The sequence below is a fragment of the Anabrus simplex genome, chromosome 5, assembly GCF_040414725.1.
Source record: "Anabrus simplex isolate iqAnaSimp1 chromosome 5, ASM4041472v1, whole genome shotgun sequence".
Classification (NCBI taxonomy): domain Eukaryota; kingdom Metazoa; phylum Arthropoda; class Insecta; order Orthoptera; family Tettigoniidae; genus Anabrus; species Anabrus simplex.
Genome location: NC_090269.1, coordinates 436,569,922 through 436,590,954, shown reverse-complemented (window position 1 = coordinate 436,590,954; position 21,033 = coordinate 436,569,922). Strand labels below are relative to the sequence as shown.

The 21,033-nt window shown below is 41.0% G+C and overlaps 1 protein-coding gene across 1 annotated transcript in view; it reads left to right on the top strand.

Annotated features, from left to right (window-relative positions):
* Positions 1 to 20,577, top strand: part of LOC136874620 (zinc finger protein 239-like) — a 100,028-nt gene extending 79,451 nt beyond the window's left edge. The window contains exon 5 of the mRNA XM_067148251.2: positions 20,453 to 20,577. Within this exon, the coding sequence (XP_067004352.2) occupies positions 20,453 to 20,577 (125 nt within the window). The remainder of the gene's footprint in view (positions 1 to 20,452) is intronic.
* The last annotated feature ends 456 nt before the right edge of the window (positions 20,578 to 21,033 follow it).

Here is a 21,033-nt window from a genome sequence, read left to right as displayed (position 1 = left end):
TCCTGCATAATGATAAGGCGTAGGAGAGCCTCTTCTTCGCACTTATAGTACTCTAAATGGTTATGTGCAGTAATCATTACTATATTTCCGTTGAACGATGCGGAACCTATTGTGATGAAATTTTTCTCATGCCCAGATATCCTTTCAAATATGAAGCACAGTCGTCTTTGCTAATCCGGTGTCTCCGGCCAGCTCACATATCATATGACATCGACCAGTGTCCATTAACACGGCACTGACATTAGGATGACCTGGCTGACGCACGTCGGCCACATATTGGCGTCCCTCATTGAAGGACCAACATGTCACAGTCCTCTAAGGCAATGCAGATTCCCCGGAGGCCTCTTGAGTACCTCGATGACACTGTCGTGCTGTACGACCTCTGGCACATTCATTCTTTATCAAATACCATTTTTCTCGTTTCAAAAACATCGTCACAACGCTACCTTAGGTTGCCAGCTGACCCGAGGCTGTTTTTCTAACGCCAGATCGCATGCGTGCGATGTTAGAAGGGTGAGTCCTTATGCTCTGAGGTAAGGTAGGTATGTAACTAACGTCTGCTGTCAGTGACATTATTAGATTCCATTGCATGGAGTCCCTGCAGCAGTGTTGCCACCATTGAAGTTCCAAATGTCTTATCTCCCATACTTCAGTCTGCCTTTATTTTCTAGTGCTAATTAAACCTCATTTCAGTTGTCATCCACCTATGGCCCTCTTAATCTTCATATGCACAGTCCACTGAAACATTTTATGGATATATCTGGAGAGTCGCTTGTTTTAAGAATGTGTTTTCTCATGAAGTTAATATAGATTGTCGTTTGAAGCATTCTTATTGTGAACAAATGGGGCTGCCTATCCAGTATGAAATGGCATGTCAATATCAATATAACGATGCTTGTGCTACGTGGCGTATCCATAGATGCAGCTGATTCTGGAGAGACTTATCTGAGAAGAAATGCGCCTTGAGAGATTCCAGGGCAGTTTTATCTATGTACTTTGGATCTTTTTTTTTGCAGCATTTGCTACACAAGACATTGGGATTTTCTTCTCTTTTGCTCGTTGTTAGCTTCAAAATATAAAACATTTTTTGTGCTCCTTCAAATTTCATTAGTAAGATTTAGATTGATGAATTCACTCGATGAATACTCGATGACGGTTAACTACATTGAATCCTTTCACCTTTGTTAGAACAGTTTAAAATTCACTTCTGAGGAAGCAACATGTGAGGTTTCTCTCTTTCATTAACATAACATTGCATACAGAGTCAAGTGTAGACAATGTCAGTTGAACGATATTTTTTTAAAATGTTAGGTAGGAAACATATTGTGTAATTTTACACCCTATGAACAGAGTCCTTTAAAGTCCAAAGCAAAACCTATGGCGCTACAGCCCTGATGAGCATTACCCTGCCAAGTGACCTCTGCTGAACCTGTATGGCATGTGTGGTGAGCACAACCAATTTTCCTGGCCTTTATTCTTGGCTTTTTATACTAAGACTCTGCCTCTCTGTCAATCAACACATTCATTGTTCTCATGTAGGCTGACTGGACCAGCAACTAGCCGTTAGATTCTGGTAATAATCCCTGACATGTCAGAGAATCAATTCTGGTGCATCTGAGAATGTGGTGTACTCACTATTCTATTAAAAAGGGCCAGCATTGCCCTTTAAAATCTGAATGTAAACGTTAATAAAGCCTTCAGTTTTTCTGGAGGTAATGAAAAGTCCAAGAACTGACTATTTGTTGACCGAACTTGTACATAGTAGGCAGGTTAAGATCTATGAGAACGCAAGGAGCTAATGAGTGACCTGTCATTTAAGAACGCATAATAGGATGAAGGCGATGATAGGATGTTGTAGGAAGAGAAGACAAGAAATGTGGAGATTATCCTTGTCCCTCAAAGTTGTTCTTCTACTTTTGCTCCCTCTCTTCCGGTGATGTGCTTTTCATCCTATTATGAGTTCTTCTTGTACTTGGTATTCATATAATTATGACTTGTCACTTGTTTGTTTCCTTTTTACATTATGAGTGAAATAGATATTCTTATTGTGCAACTATGAAATTTATTTTGTCACCTATGTCATGTCTATTTATAAATATTTACTCTAGTTATCTGTTTACTCTACATTTCTTACTTTACTCTGCGTATTTATTCCTTATAGCCTTCTACCGATATTAAGGATGAAATAGCTTGTCGCCTATTTCAAAGAAGAAGACAAGTAAGATCAGTTTAGCTTAACCCCGCATTTAGCATTAAGGAAATGTTAATATTCTCAACTATTTATTGCTATTCCTTTTGGTTATGGGACATTAATAACCTATGAAAAAGGCGCCATAAGCTTGCTAAGTTTGATTCAAGGCAGAAGAGGAAATTAGAGTGCGGGCACTTAGGGCTAAAGTGAAATGTCGGACTCAAGATGCCAAGATCCACATCCGACCGCGGCTGCAGTAGCAGAAGAAAACCCCTATTTTAATACAATATTATTATAAACTTCGAAAATTCCAAATTAATCTGTGCAATATCCTTCGGTTTCAATGAGAACCCTTTCACTGATTTATCCGTCATTACGGAAAAATTCGGGTGCGTTTGTTTGTATCCGTTATCAATATTCATACATTATATGACTCTACTGCAGCGTTTATACTGAATGTGATCGATCATCTTCCGTATCGATTCCTCGCTACGTGCGAGTGAGACTGCTCACGACGCCGACTGGTGAAAACAAACATCGGGATATTAAATTCTGTCAAGTTGTTAACTCCTTAGAAATAAAGGCTGAAGTAAACGATTGCTTAATTTTAATACTGTGCCCCGTGGTAGCACGGTCAGCAGATTCTGTTCCCAGCGGCTAAATTTCTTCTCAGGGTATCCATCAGTCAAGTTAACCGCTCCACCGAAGACGTATCACCGAAGAATTAATTCATCTAAGAAAGTACCGACTACCGAAAACCTCGAAAAATTCTTACCATGCATCAATTCAATCAATAAATTACTTAACTTAACAACTAACTTATAAACTAAGCGTAAGAGAAAGAATTCATAACACGTTCTTTCTAGGAAAATAATATAATAATATTCATTTAAATAAAATATCGACCTACGAAAAAGTAGTGTGAATTTGGGTAGTATTTTCATGTTTTTATACATGAATACCGGGCGAGTTGGCCGTGCGCGTAGAGGCGCGCGGCTGTGAGCTTGCATCCGGGAGATCGTGGGTTCGAGCCCCACTGTCGGCAGCCCTGAAGATGGTTTTCCGTGGTTTCCCATTTTCACACCAGGCAAATGCTGGGGCTGTACCTTAATTAAGGCCACGGCCGCTTCCTTCCAACTCCTTGGCCTTTCCCATCCCATCGTCGCCATAAGACCTATCTGTGTCGGTGCGACGTAAAGCAACTAGCAAAAAAAAAAATTATACATGAATAATAGTTCAGAGTCAGCGCTGGCTGAAATAAAAGAAAAGTAATTGCAACGCTAAGGTATTTACACACATTCATACTCATATTCATGGTGAGATTCATATCCCTGTTCATGTTAACATTCACATTCCGAAATGAGATCAAAATGAATCTTACTATTCACAATTGATCACTGAGCAATCACAATCCTCCATTGAAATACTTCATTAGGTTGGCGTAAATACTGTCATGTTAATTATATTAGTTATTCTCATCACATTCAAGTCAATTACGTCTTAATAAAACGTTTAGTTTTCCAGAATGAAGCGCAAAAATAACTAAATAGATTAAAGTCAGAATGTAAATATAAATCTGAGCATATCTTTGGATATATGTCTCTGAAAATAAACCCTAGCTTAACTTTTAACTCATAAATCTGATCCCATAAATCTGCATTCATAAATTTGAACTCATATTGTTTGGTCCTTCTTCTTAAATACGCTTCAATAACAGCTTAGGGGCTAAGGCAATACTTCCCTAGTGCCTGTGACATCTGGCTCCTAGCCTACCATTTACCTATTCATTATATTTTTCAACAAACGTCAATTCAAATAATCTCTGTGTCAAAAGAAATAAATTATCTATCTATGTACGCAGTTTCCGATCCACTCACACATCTATTTCAGGCTCAATGTGCTTTCCCTGTCTCATGTTACATAGTTTTTCTCCTCCTTGCAAGCTACTGAGTCCATATGGTCAGACAGAATGAAAATAATACGCATTCATGTTTGGAAATGTGTTACCGCATCAAAGAATATCATGATTACATTTGGCCATGAACACAGTTGAGTAATACACTGACTGACAGTTACAATGCAACACCAAGAAGGAGTGGTTCGAAAGGGATGAAAGTTGGGGAAATACAGAGGCGGCACGGATGAATAATTGATGTTTATTTCAAACCGATATGCAGGTTACACAATGCGCACGGCATCGACTCAGTAGGATGTAGGACCACCGCGAGCGGCGATGCACGCAGAAACACGTCGAGGTACAGAGTCAATAAGAGTGCGGATGGTGTCCTGAGGGATGGTTCTCCATTCTTTGTCAACCATTTGCCACAGTTGGTCGTCCGTACGAGGCTGGAGCAGAGTTTGCAAACGGCGTCCAATGAGATCCCACACGTGTTCGATTGGTGAGAGATCCGGAGAGTACGCTGGCCACGGAAGCATCTGTACACCTCGTAGAGCCTGTTGGGAGATGCGAGCAGTGTGTGGGCGGGCATTATCCTGCTGAAAAAGAGCACTGGGCAGCCCCTGAAGGTACGGGAGTGCCACCGGCCGCAACACATGCTGCACGTAGCGGTGGGCATTTAACGTGCCTTGAATACGCACTAGAGGTGACGTGGAATCATACGCGATAGCGCCCCAAACCATGATGCCGCGTTGTCTAGCGGTAGGGCGCTCCACAGTTACTGCCGGATTTGACCTTTCTCCACGCCGACGCCACACTCATCTGCGGTGACTATCACTGACAGAACAGAAGCGTGACTCATCGGAGAACACGACGTTCCGCCATTCCCTCATCCAAGTCGCTCTAGCCCGGCACCATGCCAGGCGTGCACGTCTATGCTGTGGAGTCAATGGTAGTCTTCTGAGCGGACGCCGGGAGTGCAGGACTCCTTCAACCAATCGACGGGAAATTGTTCTGGTCGATATTGGAACAGCCAGGGTGTCTTGCACATGCTGAAGAATGGCGGTTGACGTGGCGTGCGGGGCTGCCACCGCTTGGCGGCGGATGCGCCGATCCTCGCGTGCTGACGTCACTCGGGCTGCGCCTGGACACCTCGCTCGCACGTGCCACATGTCCCTGCGCCAACCATCTTCGCCACAGGCGCTGCACCGTGGACACATCCCTATGGGTATCGGCTGCGATTTGACGAAGCGACCAACCTGCCCTTCTCAGCCCGATCACCATACACCTCGTAAAGTCGTCTGTCTGCTGGAAATGCCTCCGTTGACGGCGGCCTGGCATTCTTAGCTATACACGTGTCCTGTGGCACACGACAACACGTTCTACAATGATTGTCGGCTGAGAAATCACGGTACGAAGTGGGCCATTCGCCAACGCCGTGTCCCATTTATCGTTCGCTACGTGCGCAGCACAGCGGCGCATTTCACATCATGAGCATACCTCAGTGACGTCAGTCTACCCTGGAATTGGCATAAAGTTCTGACCACTCTTTCTTGGTGTTGCATTTGCTCTGTCAGTCAGTGTATATCAACGTACTCTCGTATTTAACACACAGCATCTACAACTGCCACATAATTCTGTCACGAATCTCAATTCTATTGTAGTACATATCAACCTTACCTCAATTAGGTCATCCACGCGATGTGCTCTCTTTCACATACTCTTTTCATTTGACAAGAAATCTCACCTACTAAATGTAACATAGCGTTTCCTCAGCAAATAACATTCTTATCCACACCGAAGCACATAAATAAACATCCACGTTTCAATATTCATAAATACATTCCGTCGAATAACCATATTACAACTTCATTTCAATACACAACTATCACTTCATTTGCATAATCTCTAGCACAAACATATCGTCGATTACTGTTATAATGCTATGCTAAGTATCTCAGAATTGTTTTTCTATTAAACGCTTTTCAATAACCATGTATATTCAAACCCAAAACAGAGTTCAAACCCCTCATGTTACAGAGCAAAGAGTACGTAACTCAAATACATTCATATCTGACGCGCGTGGCAACGTGACGTAAACATTGTGCAAGTTAATACGAGATCTGTCGACGTTCCATAATATCTGTTAACTCATTGCTATCAGCTCTTAATACAAACACTTCATTCATTTACTCATGCCACATTCTACTTATTCTGACCAAGTGTGGTAGCGCGTATATAATGTAATAAAAATCTATTCTACACTGACATATTATATTATAGCCTTAAATATCTCACACTTCACTTGTATACTTCACTTGCATTCTTAATTAAACGGTTAATATTACCAACTAATCAGCACATGGCGAACTTAGAGTGCGCATACAGATCAAAAACACTACGCAACTAAAAAAATATAAAGACTTAGCTCGTTTGATGTTATATCTGATCCAGTTGTCGCTCCAGTGCTCGGATGTGGTTAGACCCGCGGTTGGAATCCGGGTCTGGTCATCCTCCGTCCTCCCGTTCAGAACCGCTTTCTGGTGGGTTGAGATTCTCCCTCATCATGGTCTGGACATCAGGTTGGACATCGCCTTCCTCGTCATGTGCTGGTCATCTGGTTGGGATGTACCTTTCCCCAGTTCGGTCCATCTTGCATTTTTAGCAGGCACACATCATTTCAGTTCTGTAGGCAGCAAAGATATTCATTTTAAAGAAGGAATCTGTCATTATATTTTCCATTTTTACGATGATATCTCTTCAATTGATATTCTTTTCCTTGTTCTTTGGGATGTAAATTTTTTTTAGTCGGTATTAAGTTCTCCGTATATAAGAATTTATATATCAGCTTGTTTTGTAGAACTCGAAATTTACTCTCCTCCTTCTTGAATTGAGCTAGGATAGTCTTCTTCCCGTTTGAAATTATTTCTCCTCTGTTACAATTGGTCCTTCTTTACCAAACGTAAGACGATTGCTCACGGGATCCTGCTAGATCTAGATCACCGTATTTTACTTATATTTTTTTATTTCTCGGCTCTTCTTATATCGTCCGCTGGTGAATTATTCCGTCAGTTTTTGAACGACAATGCCTATTCTTCGATATTTTCTTCTCAATTCTTATATATTCTTCCGCTATGAAGCTCGTTTGGCAGATGCGTCTTCCCTCTTGCGATTAAAATTTTTAAGTGAAGTTTTTAGCAATCCCTTCGCTGCTATATTTTTTAAAATACAATAACCTTGTCTCTCTACTGTCCCGTTGTGCCTTCCAAATTGGTTCATTCCGAGACGTGTGGCCTTCTATGACATCGCACTATCTAGAAATTCATAGTATCTCATAGATCGCATGGGCCATACCTTCCTACGCCGCCATTTTGCAAACGGTCTACGAGGTGTGAACGGGCACAGTATTATTTCATTTTTGGAATTTCTGTCTTGCCTTTACGTTTACACTATTAAATTTTATTTTTTATAGTGGTTAAGTGTAAGAGAGGGCCGTGAGCACTAACTTCGCCACAAATGTAAGTCAGGAATAAATAAATAAATAAATAAATAAATAAATAAATAAATAAATAAATAAATAAATAAATAAATAAATAAATAAATAAATATGTATCTTTTTTATTTTATTATACAATTACGGTAACTTAAATGACTTGGTTTATCAATTCTATAATAATTATTTACCTGACACTTATTTTTCTTCATGATTTTTTAAATTATTGGCGTTGTCTTATTTATGGGCCTACATATAATTTATGTGTAACGTATATGTTATATAAATGTTCATGGTCCGTTACCCCTCTATTCATTCTCCTTCTGTACCTTGCAAATAGGTAATTCGATTGAGCTAAATACAGTCTAATATGCGCAAAAATAATAGACTATTTGAGCTTACATTTCGAGATTTTTAAGCTATCGGTAGGTAATGTTGTTAAACCTATTATCATCAAATCAGGTGCTCACAAATTTGATAACTATTTAAACATTAGTTTAGTATCTCACGCTTGCAAAATATTGACACAGTTATTTAAGGAAGACTAGCAAGGCAATTTGAATCCGAGTTGGGAGACGATCGGGTTGCCTTCAGAAGAAAAGTTAGAACACGCGAAGCAATCCTGACTTTACGTCTGATCTTGGATGGTCGAATTAAGAAACACAAGGCTAAGTACATGGCGTCCGTATATCTAGAAGATACAATCGACAATATTAATTGGACCATGCTATTTGAGATTCTGAAGGATACCGGGTCAGGTACCAGGAAAGAAGAATTGTACAAAAATCAGTCTATAGATATAAGAATCAAAGGCTGTGGAGATAAGTAACAATCCAAAAAGGAGTGAGGCAAGGCTGCAGTTTCTCTCCTCTAGATTTCATTGTTTATATAGAAGAGGCGGCAAAGAAAATTAAAGATGAATTTGGGGAAGGAAACATAATCCATGGAGAGGAAATCAAAACTCTGAGATTTTCCGATGATATTATTAATTTATGTCAGCCTGCAGAAAATCTGCGGAAGTATTGCTGGAGATAGAGTACAAGTTGAAACTGAATACATCCTAAGTAACAGTGTTAGAGTGAAGTCGGACGAAGTCAGATAATACAGGAAATGCTGGATTAGGAAATTAAGTTTTAAATGAAGTAGATGAATGCGTGGTAGAATAACTAATGGTGCAGACCAGCACAAGCAGGGAAGGCCTTTCTTTTGCTCACTTAGACCATTGATATACGAATGAGAAAGATGTTTTAAAGACATTCGTCTGGATCGTGAAATTTATAAAATTGAAATATGGACGGTAACCAGCTCAGAAAGAAAAGGAACAGGAGATCTTGAAATGTGGTGTCAGAGAAGAATTGTGAAGGTGAGGTGGGTAGATGGAATCACGAATGAAGTGATACTGGATCGAATTCTGAGAGGAGAACGATTGGGAGAGGAGACAGAATGGTAGGCCACATTTTAAGGGAAGTGTAATAGATACCAAGGTATGTGCAGGACGTAGTGCTTACGTAGACATGGAAATGTTACAACAGGATAGGGTGGAATGGAGAACTGCATCAAACAACACCGGTACTGTTCTGCGAAGTCGCATGCTAAGACACTATTCTGTATAGAAACAAGTGGAAGGTGCCTCGTGCTCGTTCATTTGCTACCGCCGTGCTAAGGTGCAAAGAATGTCCGCCTCTTACCCTCCGGGTACTGTGAGCCCTCACAGGTGAGATCTAGCGTCCCTGTTTCAATTCATAATTTCTTAATACACTGACTGACAGTGACAATGCAACACCAAGGAGGAGTGGTTCGAAAGGGATGAAACTTGGGGAAAAAAACAGAGACGGCACGGATGAATAAATGATGTTTATTTCAAACCGATATGCAGGTTACACAATGCGCACGGCATCGACTCAGTAGGATGTAGGACCACCGTGAGCGGCGGTGCACGCAGAAACACGTCGAGGTACAGAGTCAATAAGAGTGCGGATGGTGTCCTGAGGGATGGTTCTCAATTCTCTGTCAACCATTTGCCACAGTTGGTCGTCCGTACGAGGCTGGGGCAGAGTTTGCAAACGGCGTCCAATGAGATCCCACACGTGTTCGATTGGTGAGAGATCCGGAGAGTACGCTGGCCACTGAAGCATCTGTACACCTCGTAGAGCCTGTTGGGAGATGCGAGCAGTGTGTGGGCGGGCATTATCCTGCTGAAACAGAGCATTGGGCAGCCCCTGAAGGTACGGGAGTGCCACCGGCCGCAGCACATGCTGCACGTAGCGGTGGGCATTTAACGTGCCTTGAATACGCACTAGAGGTGACGTGGAAACATACGTAATAGCGCCCCGAACCATGATGCCGCGTTGTCTAGGGGTAGGGCGCTCCACAGTTACGGCCGGATTTGACCTTTCTCCACGCCGACGCCACACTCGTCTGCGGTGACTATCACTGACAGAACAGAAGCGTGACTCATCGGAGAACACGACGTTCCGCCATTCCCTCATCCAAGTCGCTCTAGCCCGGCACCATGCCACGCGTGCACGTCTATGCTGTGGAGTCAATGGTAGTCTTCTGAGCGGACGCCGGGAGTGCAGGCCCCGTTCAACCAATCGACGAGAAATTGTTCTGGTCGATAAGGAACAGCCAGGGTGTCTTGCACATGCTGAAGAATGGCGGTTGACGTGGCGTGCGGGGCTGCCACCGCTTGGCGGCGGATACGCCGATCCTCGCGTGCTGACGTCACTCGGGCTGGGCCTGGACCCCTCGCACGTGCCACATGTCCCTGCGCCAACCATCTTCGCCACAGGCGCTGCACCGTGGACACATCCCTATGGGTATCGGCTGCGATTTGACGAAGCGACCAACCTGCCCTTCTCAGCCCGATCACCATACCCCACGTAAAGTCGTCTGTCTGCTGGAAATGCCTCCGTTGACGGCGGCCTGGCATTCTTAGCTATACACGTGTCCTGTGGCACACGACAACACGTTCTACAATGACTGTCGGCTGAGAAATCACGGTACGAAGTGGGCCATTCGCCAACGCCGTGTCCCATTTATCGTTCGCTACGTGCGCAGCACAGCGGCGCATTTCACATCATGAGCATACCTCAGTGACGTCAGTCTACCCTGCAAGTGGCATAAAGTTCTGACCACTCCTTCTTGGTGTTGCATTTGCTCTGTCAGTCAGTGTATTTGGCTAATATCGCCCTTTGACACTGCTGACCGTCGCAAATTTCTTTAGGGTGCGTGAGGCGAAGTTCGACCTTGGCTCAGACCACTCGGTCAGTGTTTAACCATACGTGCAAGCAGACCTACTTACCTCCTTTCACTGGTACCACGTTTTCTTCCTACCGGCGTGAAGAGCTAGCTGGGAGATGTGCGGCTGACGCAGATGATCTCGGTGTTGATCTATTCCGGTGGCACCGCACGCCAATGTTCTTTGGTACGTGGAATGTCAAATTATTTGTCTTGTTTTCCCAGCCGTTCACCGAAAGCTTGAGGTAGGGAAGGTACAGTTTTACGGTAGTTTCTTCTTCCCAGCTTCAGCGTTACCTCTGAGGATGGATACAATATGGAATGGCTCTGTCCACTGCCAAATTCACGGCCTGAAATTTGTTCGAACTCGGTACCAGTTGAACCAAACACAATTCAGCTAAATGTTTGGAAATTCGTGTGGTATTCAAGCGCCGCCTACCACATTTCCCCACTCTAGCTGTTTTCCATATAGCGGTGATGAAAACGGTTCTCGTCCGGTCACTCAAGACAACGTACCGGGAAAGTCTCCTTGCTGTGTCTTGGAACCCGCTTCGGAGAGAGGTCGATCCGGAGACTGAAGATCGGCTGTATTTTCTTTTCAAGCCTCATGCTTCCAGCTGCTTATGTTTCCATATTCTTGGATGTGAAATACCCGATTAGCGACAGATGTAGCAGCCAACCATTCTAAAACAATTGTGGAGTTCGTTTGGCCAATAACCAGTGCATCCCAGAGCTCCAGACGCAGCAGGTGTATGGTCTTCACTGGAAGTGGACAGTGTCAATGCTTTGCTTCGCAGTTCTAATATACTGTACCATAGACCTTCTCGCATGCATCTGAAAATCCAAGTACTTGGACTTTTACATTTTATTCGTTAGCTAAAAAAAAATTATCACTTTGAACCTTATTTATCCGTGTGAGGCAACTCTTCGGAAGTGTTTCATCCCTTTGCACTCTGTGAAGCCATAATTTCAGAATTAGATGTAGCTGCAGTATTCAGCGCTACCGGGTAAGATATGTATTACGACTTATTTACGTGGGAAGTGATTTGTATAAAACTCTTTACGGAGATTTTGATTGATATTTTACGATCTACTGCATAGCTTTAGAGGTATTCAGATGTGTTTCAGATTATGATTATTATTATTATTATTATTATTATTATTATTATTATTATTATTATTATTAGTTTCAGATTATTTAATTTCCGAGTAACACTTTGTCCTTAATAAGTGATAACTATACGTATTTACACCCCGCACAATAGATATGATATACACGATTGTAGCTGTCATTGACACCGTCACCAATCAGGTTTGCCTCCACAAAAGCAGTGGATTAAACACTAAGCTAGGTGTTTTTGTGCGATTTACTTTTAATCCCTTCTTAGGTCCCCCTCTCAATGGAGGCTGAACGTGGACTTAAATTGTATTCAGGGCGTCACCATTCGTCTAAGCGATACACAAACAATGGTTTCGACATTACTATCGGTCATTTTCCATTATTTTTACATGCAATCCCCTCCCATTGGGGTGTTTCATCTCCATAGTATCATTTTTCCAGATGGTAAGTTATGTATGTTCCAAGTTTCGTTGAGAGTTATTCTGGAACATGTCGCACATTTATCCATAATCCAGTTAATTTTACATTCATTTTAACCGGGTGAGTTGGTCGTGCGGTTAGGGTCGTGCAGCTGTGAGCTTGCATCCGGGAGATAGTGGGTTCGAACCAAACTGTCGGCAGCCCTGAAGATGGTGTTCCGTGGTTTCCCATTTTCACACCAGGAAAATGCTGGGGCTGTACCTTAATTAAGGCCACTGCCGCTTCCTTCCCACTCCTCACCCTTTCTTATCCCATCGTCGCCATAAGACCTATCTGTGTCGGTGCGACGTAAAGGAAACATTCACAACCTCGACACAGTATGACTAACCATCCTGAGTGACACAGTTCGACTCAGCGACCTCGTAAACAATGTGTCCGTCATTAATATCAGTCATTTTAATTAACTTTTATATTTCACCCCCTTTCCTAGGACAGTTTTTTTCAGGTAGTAAGTAATAAGCGTACCAATTTCGTATGAGCGCTACACAAACATCCGTATGTCAGTCACATTGGACATATTCTTCTCCACCCTTCTCATCCCAATGCCACGGGGGGGGGGGGTGTGAAGATGGACTACAACGACATTATTCACATCAGTGACCCCGAAAACTATGGACTGTACTTTAAGGTCTTATGTCGACGATAGGATAGAAAAGGCCTAGGAGTAGGAAGGAAGCGGCTGTGACTTTAATTAGGTACAGCCTGGTGTGAAGACAGGAAACCACGCAAAACCATTTTCAAGGATGCCGACAGTGGGCCTCGAACCCACTATCTGCCGGATGCAAGCTCACAGCTGCGCGCCCCTAACGGCACGGCCAACTCGCCCGGTCTGTTATTTTTATATTTCACCCAATTTTCAATGTTTTTAATTCAACCCCACCCCTAGGGGATCTAGGGGTATCTTACCCCCATCGCAGCTTCTTCCAGATAGTAAGACATATGTGTACCAAGCTTGGTTCAGAGATATGCTAAACGTACACGCATACGTCCTTAAACTCGTTCACTTTGGAAATGTTCTAAAGCGTTATACTCAGATTCAATCAAGCCATCCAAAGAAGAGAAAGATATATACTACTCATTAATATCGCAGTAGCCCTTAAAACAAAACCAGTCTAAACAAAATTTCATTAAACTGAAGACACACTTGAAGAAATGATTGGAGGAAAAGTAGAGACCAAAGGATGCAGGTCACTAGAGGCGAATATTTAATCGATTAGAAGGCTTAATGAATGTCATCGTCATGTAATCTCTGATACAAGTTGTATTTTATCATTGAATGAACGAGATTGTCGCCATGGAATACCTCTAAGGAGATAAGGGAACGGACAACCCAGGACTACCGAATCCGGCCAAAGATGATCAACCGGGATGACGACAGCAGATGTAGCTACTAGCCACAAGTTTCGCAGGCAGTAGCTGAGGAGACTAGACCATTCCAAAAGGCGGAAGAATCGAGATAAGTTCCTTGTTCTTTTAAAATGTTTATACAGTTCGGTAGAGAATATTTCTTGCGTTACCTGCAAATTAAATATAATCGTTGTGCTCAATATGATCTCCGAAATTAACTTCTTTTATACAGTAAGCTCTCGCGAATAACTTACGTGCCAATCGATTTATATTAGAATAGGAAGTGACCTATGTATATACGAATCTCGATCTCATCACTGCTTTTATGCCATAGGGGAGTCTGTTATAGGAGTATGTGTAAGCCCCAAATCATAACTAAGGATAATGTAGATGTTATTCGAAGAGAATTGGAGAGGTTATGCGCTGTGTATAATTAAGCTTCTTTATGTAACATAGTAATGCTATTATACGCGACTAAGGCTATGAAAATGTGAGAAAAAATGGAACCTCTGTTAAGTATATGTGAGAACAGAAGCAATGTTACTCTGCCGTTTTCATGTGTGACATATGCTACAGCGCGAACAAAACCAACTAGCACGAGGTCCAGAAACATGGCGCCGAAGCAGTTTAGGCGAGGACTGGTTTATAAATGTCGAATACGCAATGAAGTGATTGTGAAGAAAGGACTTTACTTTCATCTCTAAGCGGAGAAAACGTGTATATATGTGTAAATACTGTTAGAATTAAGTCGAATGTAAAATGTAGAATGTATGAAAACAAGACGAAACCAAAGATTGAACACATAGGGTAATGTTACGGAGTATAAAATATCGATATTTGCTAATAAGAACGGTAGCGACATCTAGATGTCAGTAGATGTAAGTAAATACCTAAGATAGAGTTCCATATCTAGTAGCTAATTTTGTTATTCTATGACATGTGTAAAACGTTAAAAGTATTCTTGTCAATTGTTATTGTCAATGTGATGGTAGTATGGAAATGATACCTAAAAATTAGAAATTATATGCAAAGGAAATTAATAGGGAATATATATATGCAGTTAAGCAAATGCACCCGGCCTAAAATAACGGTGATACGCTTATGATTGTATAAAGGCCAGACCATTACAGAAGGAGCAATACGATATATAATAGAGATTGTCCGTATCGTAAATAACTTCGTATAATTAGAAGTAAATGTGTAATTGATTTACTATTGGCTCTGTGTGTTGTCAACGAACTAATATTAACCTTTTTCAGGTGTAATCTGCATGAGTCTAAAAGGAAGTACTAAATCAAAGCAGAATATGGAGTGCTAAATTATGTACAAGTAGGTCCAGCTGAAACGGTGGAGTGGTTACCGGGATGGATAACTTAAGCCAGTGATTCATATAACCCTGGATATTCAAGGCAGTAACTGCTTTCCATTATAATGATGTCTTTTTATTGTGTGCATTTTATTTGATGCAACATTCATCTGTATTTTATTTTAGTTACTAGTTTATTTAATGTAGGTAGTAGTGTATTTGTAGTACATGTCCTGAAGTAGTTCGCCAAAACGTAATAGTAATTACATCTCGAGCGGCATGATATTATGTTATTTGGAATATAGGAATTCTTATATGCGTTAGGCGACTCGGCATTCGAAATGATACGATACCATGCGAGAGAATGAACGGTTATGTTAGTGGATGACTTCGATATCGCTTATATTATATTATAGTGCCGTAATTACTGGAAAAGGTGAGCCTATGTATACATATGTAACAACATCAACATAGAATCAGCATATTTATCGTGAAGCTAACCTTGGTATTGCAGGTAAGTGATACAAATGTAGTAATGTTGTGAGTAATTACACTGGTATGAATCAACGTGAGATAATAATAATAATGATGATGATGATGGTGTGAGTGTCAGATATATTAAGTACCTGCGATGATGGTGGTCATTGTGTTGATGAATAATTCAAGTGTATTAAGTGCATGTGGTGGTAATAGTTATTATGATGATGAATAATAAAACGTGGGGATGATATCGTGATGTGCCATCGATGTGTGGGTTAGCTCACATATAATTTAGTGGTTGAAATAATGAAAAGTGTTGTGTTGTGTGGATTATTTAAAGATGGGAGGTGACAATAAAGATTTGTCTTGATATCGCCACATAGAACGTACTATTTAATTGCTTTATGCCAGTGTGAAGTTAGATAAAGCAAAAGGAGAGGTATCACTTGTATATAAGGGAATGCTGAAATTGTAATGCCCTAGTATAAGATGATGTTAAGGTTATAATGCTCTTACATGAGTGAATGCTGGGATCGTAATGTTGTTATGTAAGTGTAGGCTAAGATGGTAAGGCGGATAATTATTAATTGCAATCAGATGTCGGCCACAATTGTCCTATCGATTATCGTTACGTTTCGGATGTCATATTCAAAATCTATGTCAATCATTAGGGTTTTTTTAGTCGGTATGACGGCGACGTGATCGAGGCGTGCATGAAGCTTACCACGCGTACAGCTTCGAGGACATATGACGTGATATTAATAAGTTAGATGTTTACTTCATGGACATGGTAGTTTAGTAGATGTAGTAGAGATGTCGTATGTGGTTTTATTAACATTTAAGTGTATATATTCTTGTCTTTATGTATATTATCTTTGATTATTTATTTCATGCATTAGCATTAAGGCAACATGATCCTCGAAGGTATGCACGAAGGTGGACGTGTAATTATTGTCGCGTTGAGGCGAACCTCATCAGGACGTACGAGTTAGTTAAGGTGGTGATGATTATTTATTTTAATTAGGTTATGCATGACATATAAAAAGACATTATTATCAGCTGAATTTGACATGAACGAAATTCTCCTATTGAAAATCTGACATAAAATCAAAACTGAAGGAATAAGAACACCTAAAACTTGTGGAGTAAAAGAAAGAACACAGTCATTATGGTAATTTTTCAGGTTTAGGCACGTTATTGAATAAATATAGATTTATGTTCGGAATTTCAAATAGCCATTATAAATGAGGAATGATCAATTTGAAATCACTGCATTATGTTGAGTCGGGTATAAATTAATTCAATTACGACAGCTATTTTATGTCATTACCAATTTGTTCTTCGGTAATATTTATAATTTGTGTTGTACTTTGGTTTCGTCTTAACTAGTAGGATTATTTAAATTAATAAATATAATCCGATCCAGAATATCTCCATCTTCTCATTATAAAATGGATATTTATGGCCTTACTTATGAAATTAATTCAAATTCCAAGATCATATTTGGTGTAACCAATTTTAATTCAAGACAGGGTCTCGATTATTATAAGCATGTCATAAATTATGCAAATAGGTGATGCAAACACAATAGCGATTGGCTTAAAAACATTAATATAGTAATTTGAAAATAAGCCGCCCGATAGGATTCCGAATCCAATTTTCCACCGTTGATGCGATTTTTATTCACCGGAACATATTAGCTAGCTGAGGCTCATACAAAGTCCTGTGATCCTGAAATAGCCCCACAACAATAAAAGAATCCGTCAAGACCCTGGGTGTAGAGTGCTCCCAGTGCTAACCTATGGGGCAGCGCCACGTCGAGGATGCATATTTGTCACCCAACAGTGGGGCTCGATGCGGAATAAGGCCAGGAGGGTGCACTACGTCGAGGGAAGTTATTGTTATGATGAGTTATAGATACTGAGGAGATATGCGAGGTGAAGTGCAAGATGTATGAAGCAGTAGAATTAATTAAAGAATAGGATTACATGTGAAGTATATGGAAGGGTATCCGTCGTCGAATATAAGAAATAGAATATTTTATGTAATAGTTTATACGAGGTTGGATCATATTTGTCAGTGATGGGATAGCAATATTTTCGTCTTCGAGAAAATGTATACCACTATAATTGCAGCGTACTCAACCTGACGTAAGACCCATGACAATGGATTATAGTCGCATAATAACATCTATACTATAAATAATTGTTATGATACTGGGTTATGATAAGGTGAATCGGCACATACAGAGCTACAATCTTCTTAACATTTCAAGTCATGATTGAAGCTATAAAATGAATCAGTACAAAGGCATACGGGAGAATAATTAATGTGGTAGTATATCTTCAAATAATGAAAGTTTTCCCGATGTTTATTGGCCCACATATGATTTTGTAGTTCCCGTTTAAATAAATGAGCTATGCATGACATGTTTGACCTTGCTGATATGTTATATGAATTAGATACTCGACTACTAGGTGTGATATTATTTCTTAATGAACAGTAGGTTACTAACAGCGAATATTAGCTACCTAATACAAGAAACGTATGGAGTATTCTGAAGCTTAAGCAGATATCAGAATCCATTATGAAACTGAGATCAAGTCAATTGAAGAACGTAATTCAGTTATGAGATTTAACTCGTGATGTTAAATGTTACAATCCACCAGTCACATTTCACAGTGTCACAGAAAATCAGGTGAAAACGGTTTTCTACTCGACTAAAGCAAAGGCTATAGGTGTAGATGGTATTCCTATTACTTTTATACATAATAATATAGGTGCTGTCCTACTTATACTGACGCACATACTAAATTACTGTTTACTAAACGGAACTTTAACTACTGTCTGGAAAACAGCCAATATTATACCAGTACCTAAGAATTTAGACCCACAATTACTCTCTGACTATCGTACCGTGTCCATGCTCCCTGTGCTTCCTAAAGCCTTAGAACGTTTAGTATATGACCAAGTTTTGGAACACCTAAATGAAAATGCCCTTCTGGACCCTATGAAATCTGGATTTAAGAAGGGCCACAGTACTGCGACAGCACTTTTGAAGGTTAGTGAAGACATTAGAAACGCCATGGACAAACGACTGCTCACTATACTTATCCTTCTTGACTTCCGTAGCGGTTTTGACTGTATAGAAATTCAGACTATGCTAAAGAAAGTTGAATTGCTAAATTTCGACCTGGCTGCGCTTAAGTTTTTAGTTCTTATTTGAGTAAACATCAACAGCATGTAACAGTAAACGAAAAGGCCTCTAAATGGAAAATTAAACTTAGTGGTGCCCCACAGGACAGCATTCTACGGCCCTTACTTTTCTGTATTTATATCAGTGATAGGAAATAACACACACCACCTCTATGCTGAAGATCTACAAATTTATCGACACTGAAAAACATCAGACTTAGATGAGTCATTACAAGATATTAACAATGACCTCCGACGACTCAGTAAATATGCACAACGAAATTCTCCTATACCAAACTCCACAAAATATCAGGCAATCGTAACTGGTGCACGAAAATCACTGAGCGGCTCAAACAATGTCGCAATCCCGCCTATTATACTGAATGGTGACATTATTCCCTACAGTAAAACGTTTAAAAATCTCGGAATAATTAAGAATGAAATACTTGATTGGTCTGATCACACGAAAGAAATACGTAAAAGGATTTCTGGAGTGCTTCACCCTCTTAAACGGCAGAGGGATTTATTTCCATTTGAGCTGAAGGCCAAAGTAATACACACACTGGTTCTCCCTATTCTCGATTATTGTGACGTTGTTTTAGTTGACATGACGAGAGAAGAAACACTTAAACTTCAACGAGCACTGAATTGCTGTCTGCGATTTATTTACAATATCGGCTACGATGTTCATATCACCCCATATCAGCCTCTCTCATAGCTGGAGCCTGATAAAAGTCATCAGTTACACAAGTTAACGAGGGTGTTTAGATTGTTAGCTGAAAATCATCCAGTCTATATTTCAACATTAGAAATCATCCTAGGCAGGGCCCTCATCTTCACAGACATGCAGGTCGCCTAATAGGCCGTCTGCTAGAAAAAGACCTGCACGATGCCTCTCCGGACGCCATACGCCATTATTATTAGTAGTATTATTGTTATTATCGTGATGCTATACTGTTGGCAGTGAAGGATGGGTTTTCTTCCCCCTATTCGTATGTCCATCAGTGCTACTTCCAGACTAGCGACACTCCCCTTGGTGAATAAATTATACTCTCTCAATGTGGAGTTCAACAAGGTGACCCACTTGGTCCTGCTCTCTTTGAAGTTATTCTTCAGTCGATTGTCAACTCCATTAATGCCGAGTTAAACATTTAGTTTTTGGATGATGGTACCATTGCTGATAAACCTGACTTCGTCCTTCCATTTCTAGATAACATTCGCACACAAGCTTCAAACATTGGTGTACATCTTAGCTTTCGAAGTCCGAAGTGGGTTTTCTTGACGTTCATCAGGAATAAGCTGAGAAACTGTACGATATGTTTAATTGTTCTGCCCCGGGAATTCGTCCTTTAACAACGTGCAATACATTTCCACTTGGTGCAGCGCTATAGCCTGAAACTCAGTGCAGGATTTTAGCTGAAAAGGCGGCGAAACTGAAGTTATTTCACGTCTTTCCATTGACTGGGCACATTCAGCCTTCTTCCTGCTCCGCGCTTCGTTTTACATCACGCGATTTTTGTACTTCCTGCGTTATTTTCCGACTTGGCGTGACAGCCCGCTATTGGAGGAATTCGATTTTATGTTAGAAACTGGTCTCGAAACCATCCTCAATTGATCACTGAGTGACAATGCCTGGCTACAGGCTTCTCTTCCTGGCCTGGGCATTTGTCGTGCAGTGGATTAGACGATTCCGTTACTTTTAGCGTCTTTCCAGGGTTCTCTTTGTCTTGTCGAGGCTCTCCTTCCACCTGGTGGATGCTTAGACCCTGATGCCGCAGAAAATGAGAGTATTCATAGTCGGCGTGTTATTGGAACAAAGAATTATTGAAGGTGCTTCAGATGCTGATCTTGTCAGTCACCTCCAATCGCTCTGCAGCTGCCAACTTGTAGTCTTCACGACAACTCCAGTCTACTCGCAGTTTCTTCTCCTGAAACTGGTGCATGGCTCCAAACATTTTCTTCTCCTTCTCTTGAGTAGGAGAGCTGTGACAGTTCTAAAACACTGGCGTCAGCATTTTTCTTGCTGAGTCAGCACCCGAGGTCATTGACCCCGGTCACGTGACCATTACGTAATGCCCACGTGCTCTTGTTTGTAAACAAAGCCACGTGCTTTATTGAATGCTGTCACGCGCCATCTTCAAACAACGACGCATCGCTAACCTCAGTGCTGCCATCTTTACGGCACTAAACCTCACGGGCGGGAGATTTGAACCTTAACGCGAAATTTGAATTTCCACGTGCTTTTTGACAGCTGTCAAGCAGCCATCTTTAAACAAACAACGCA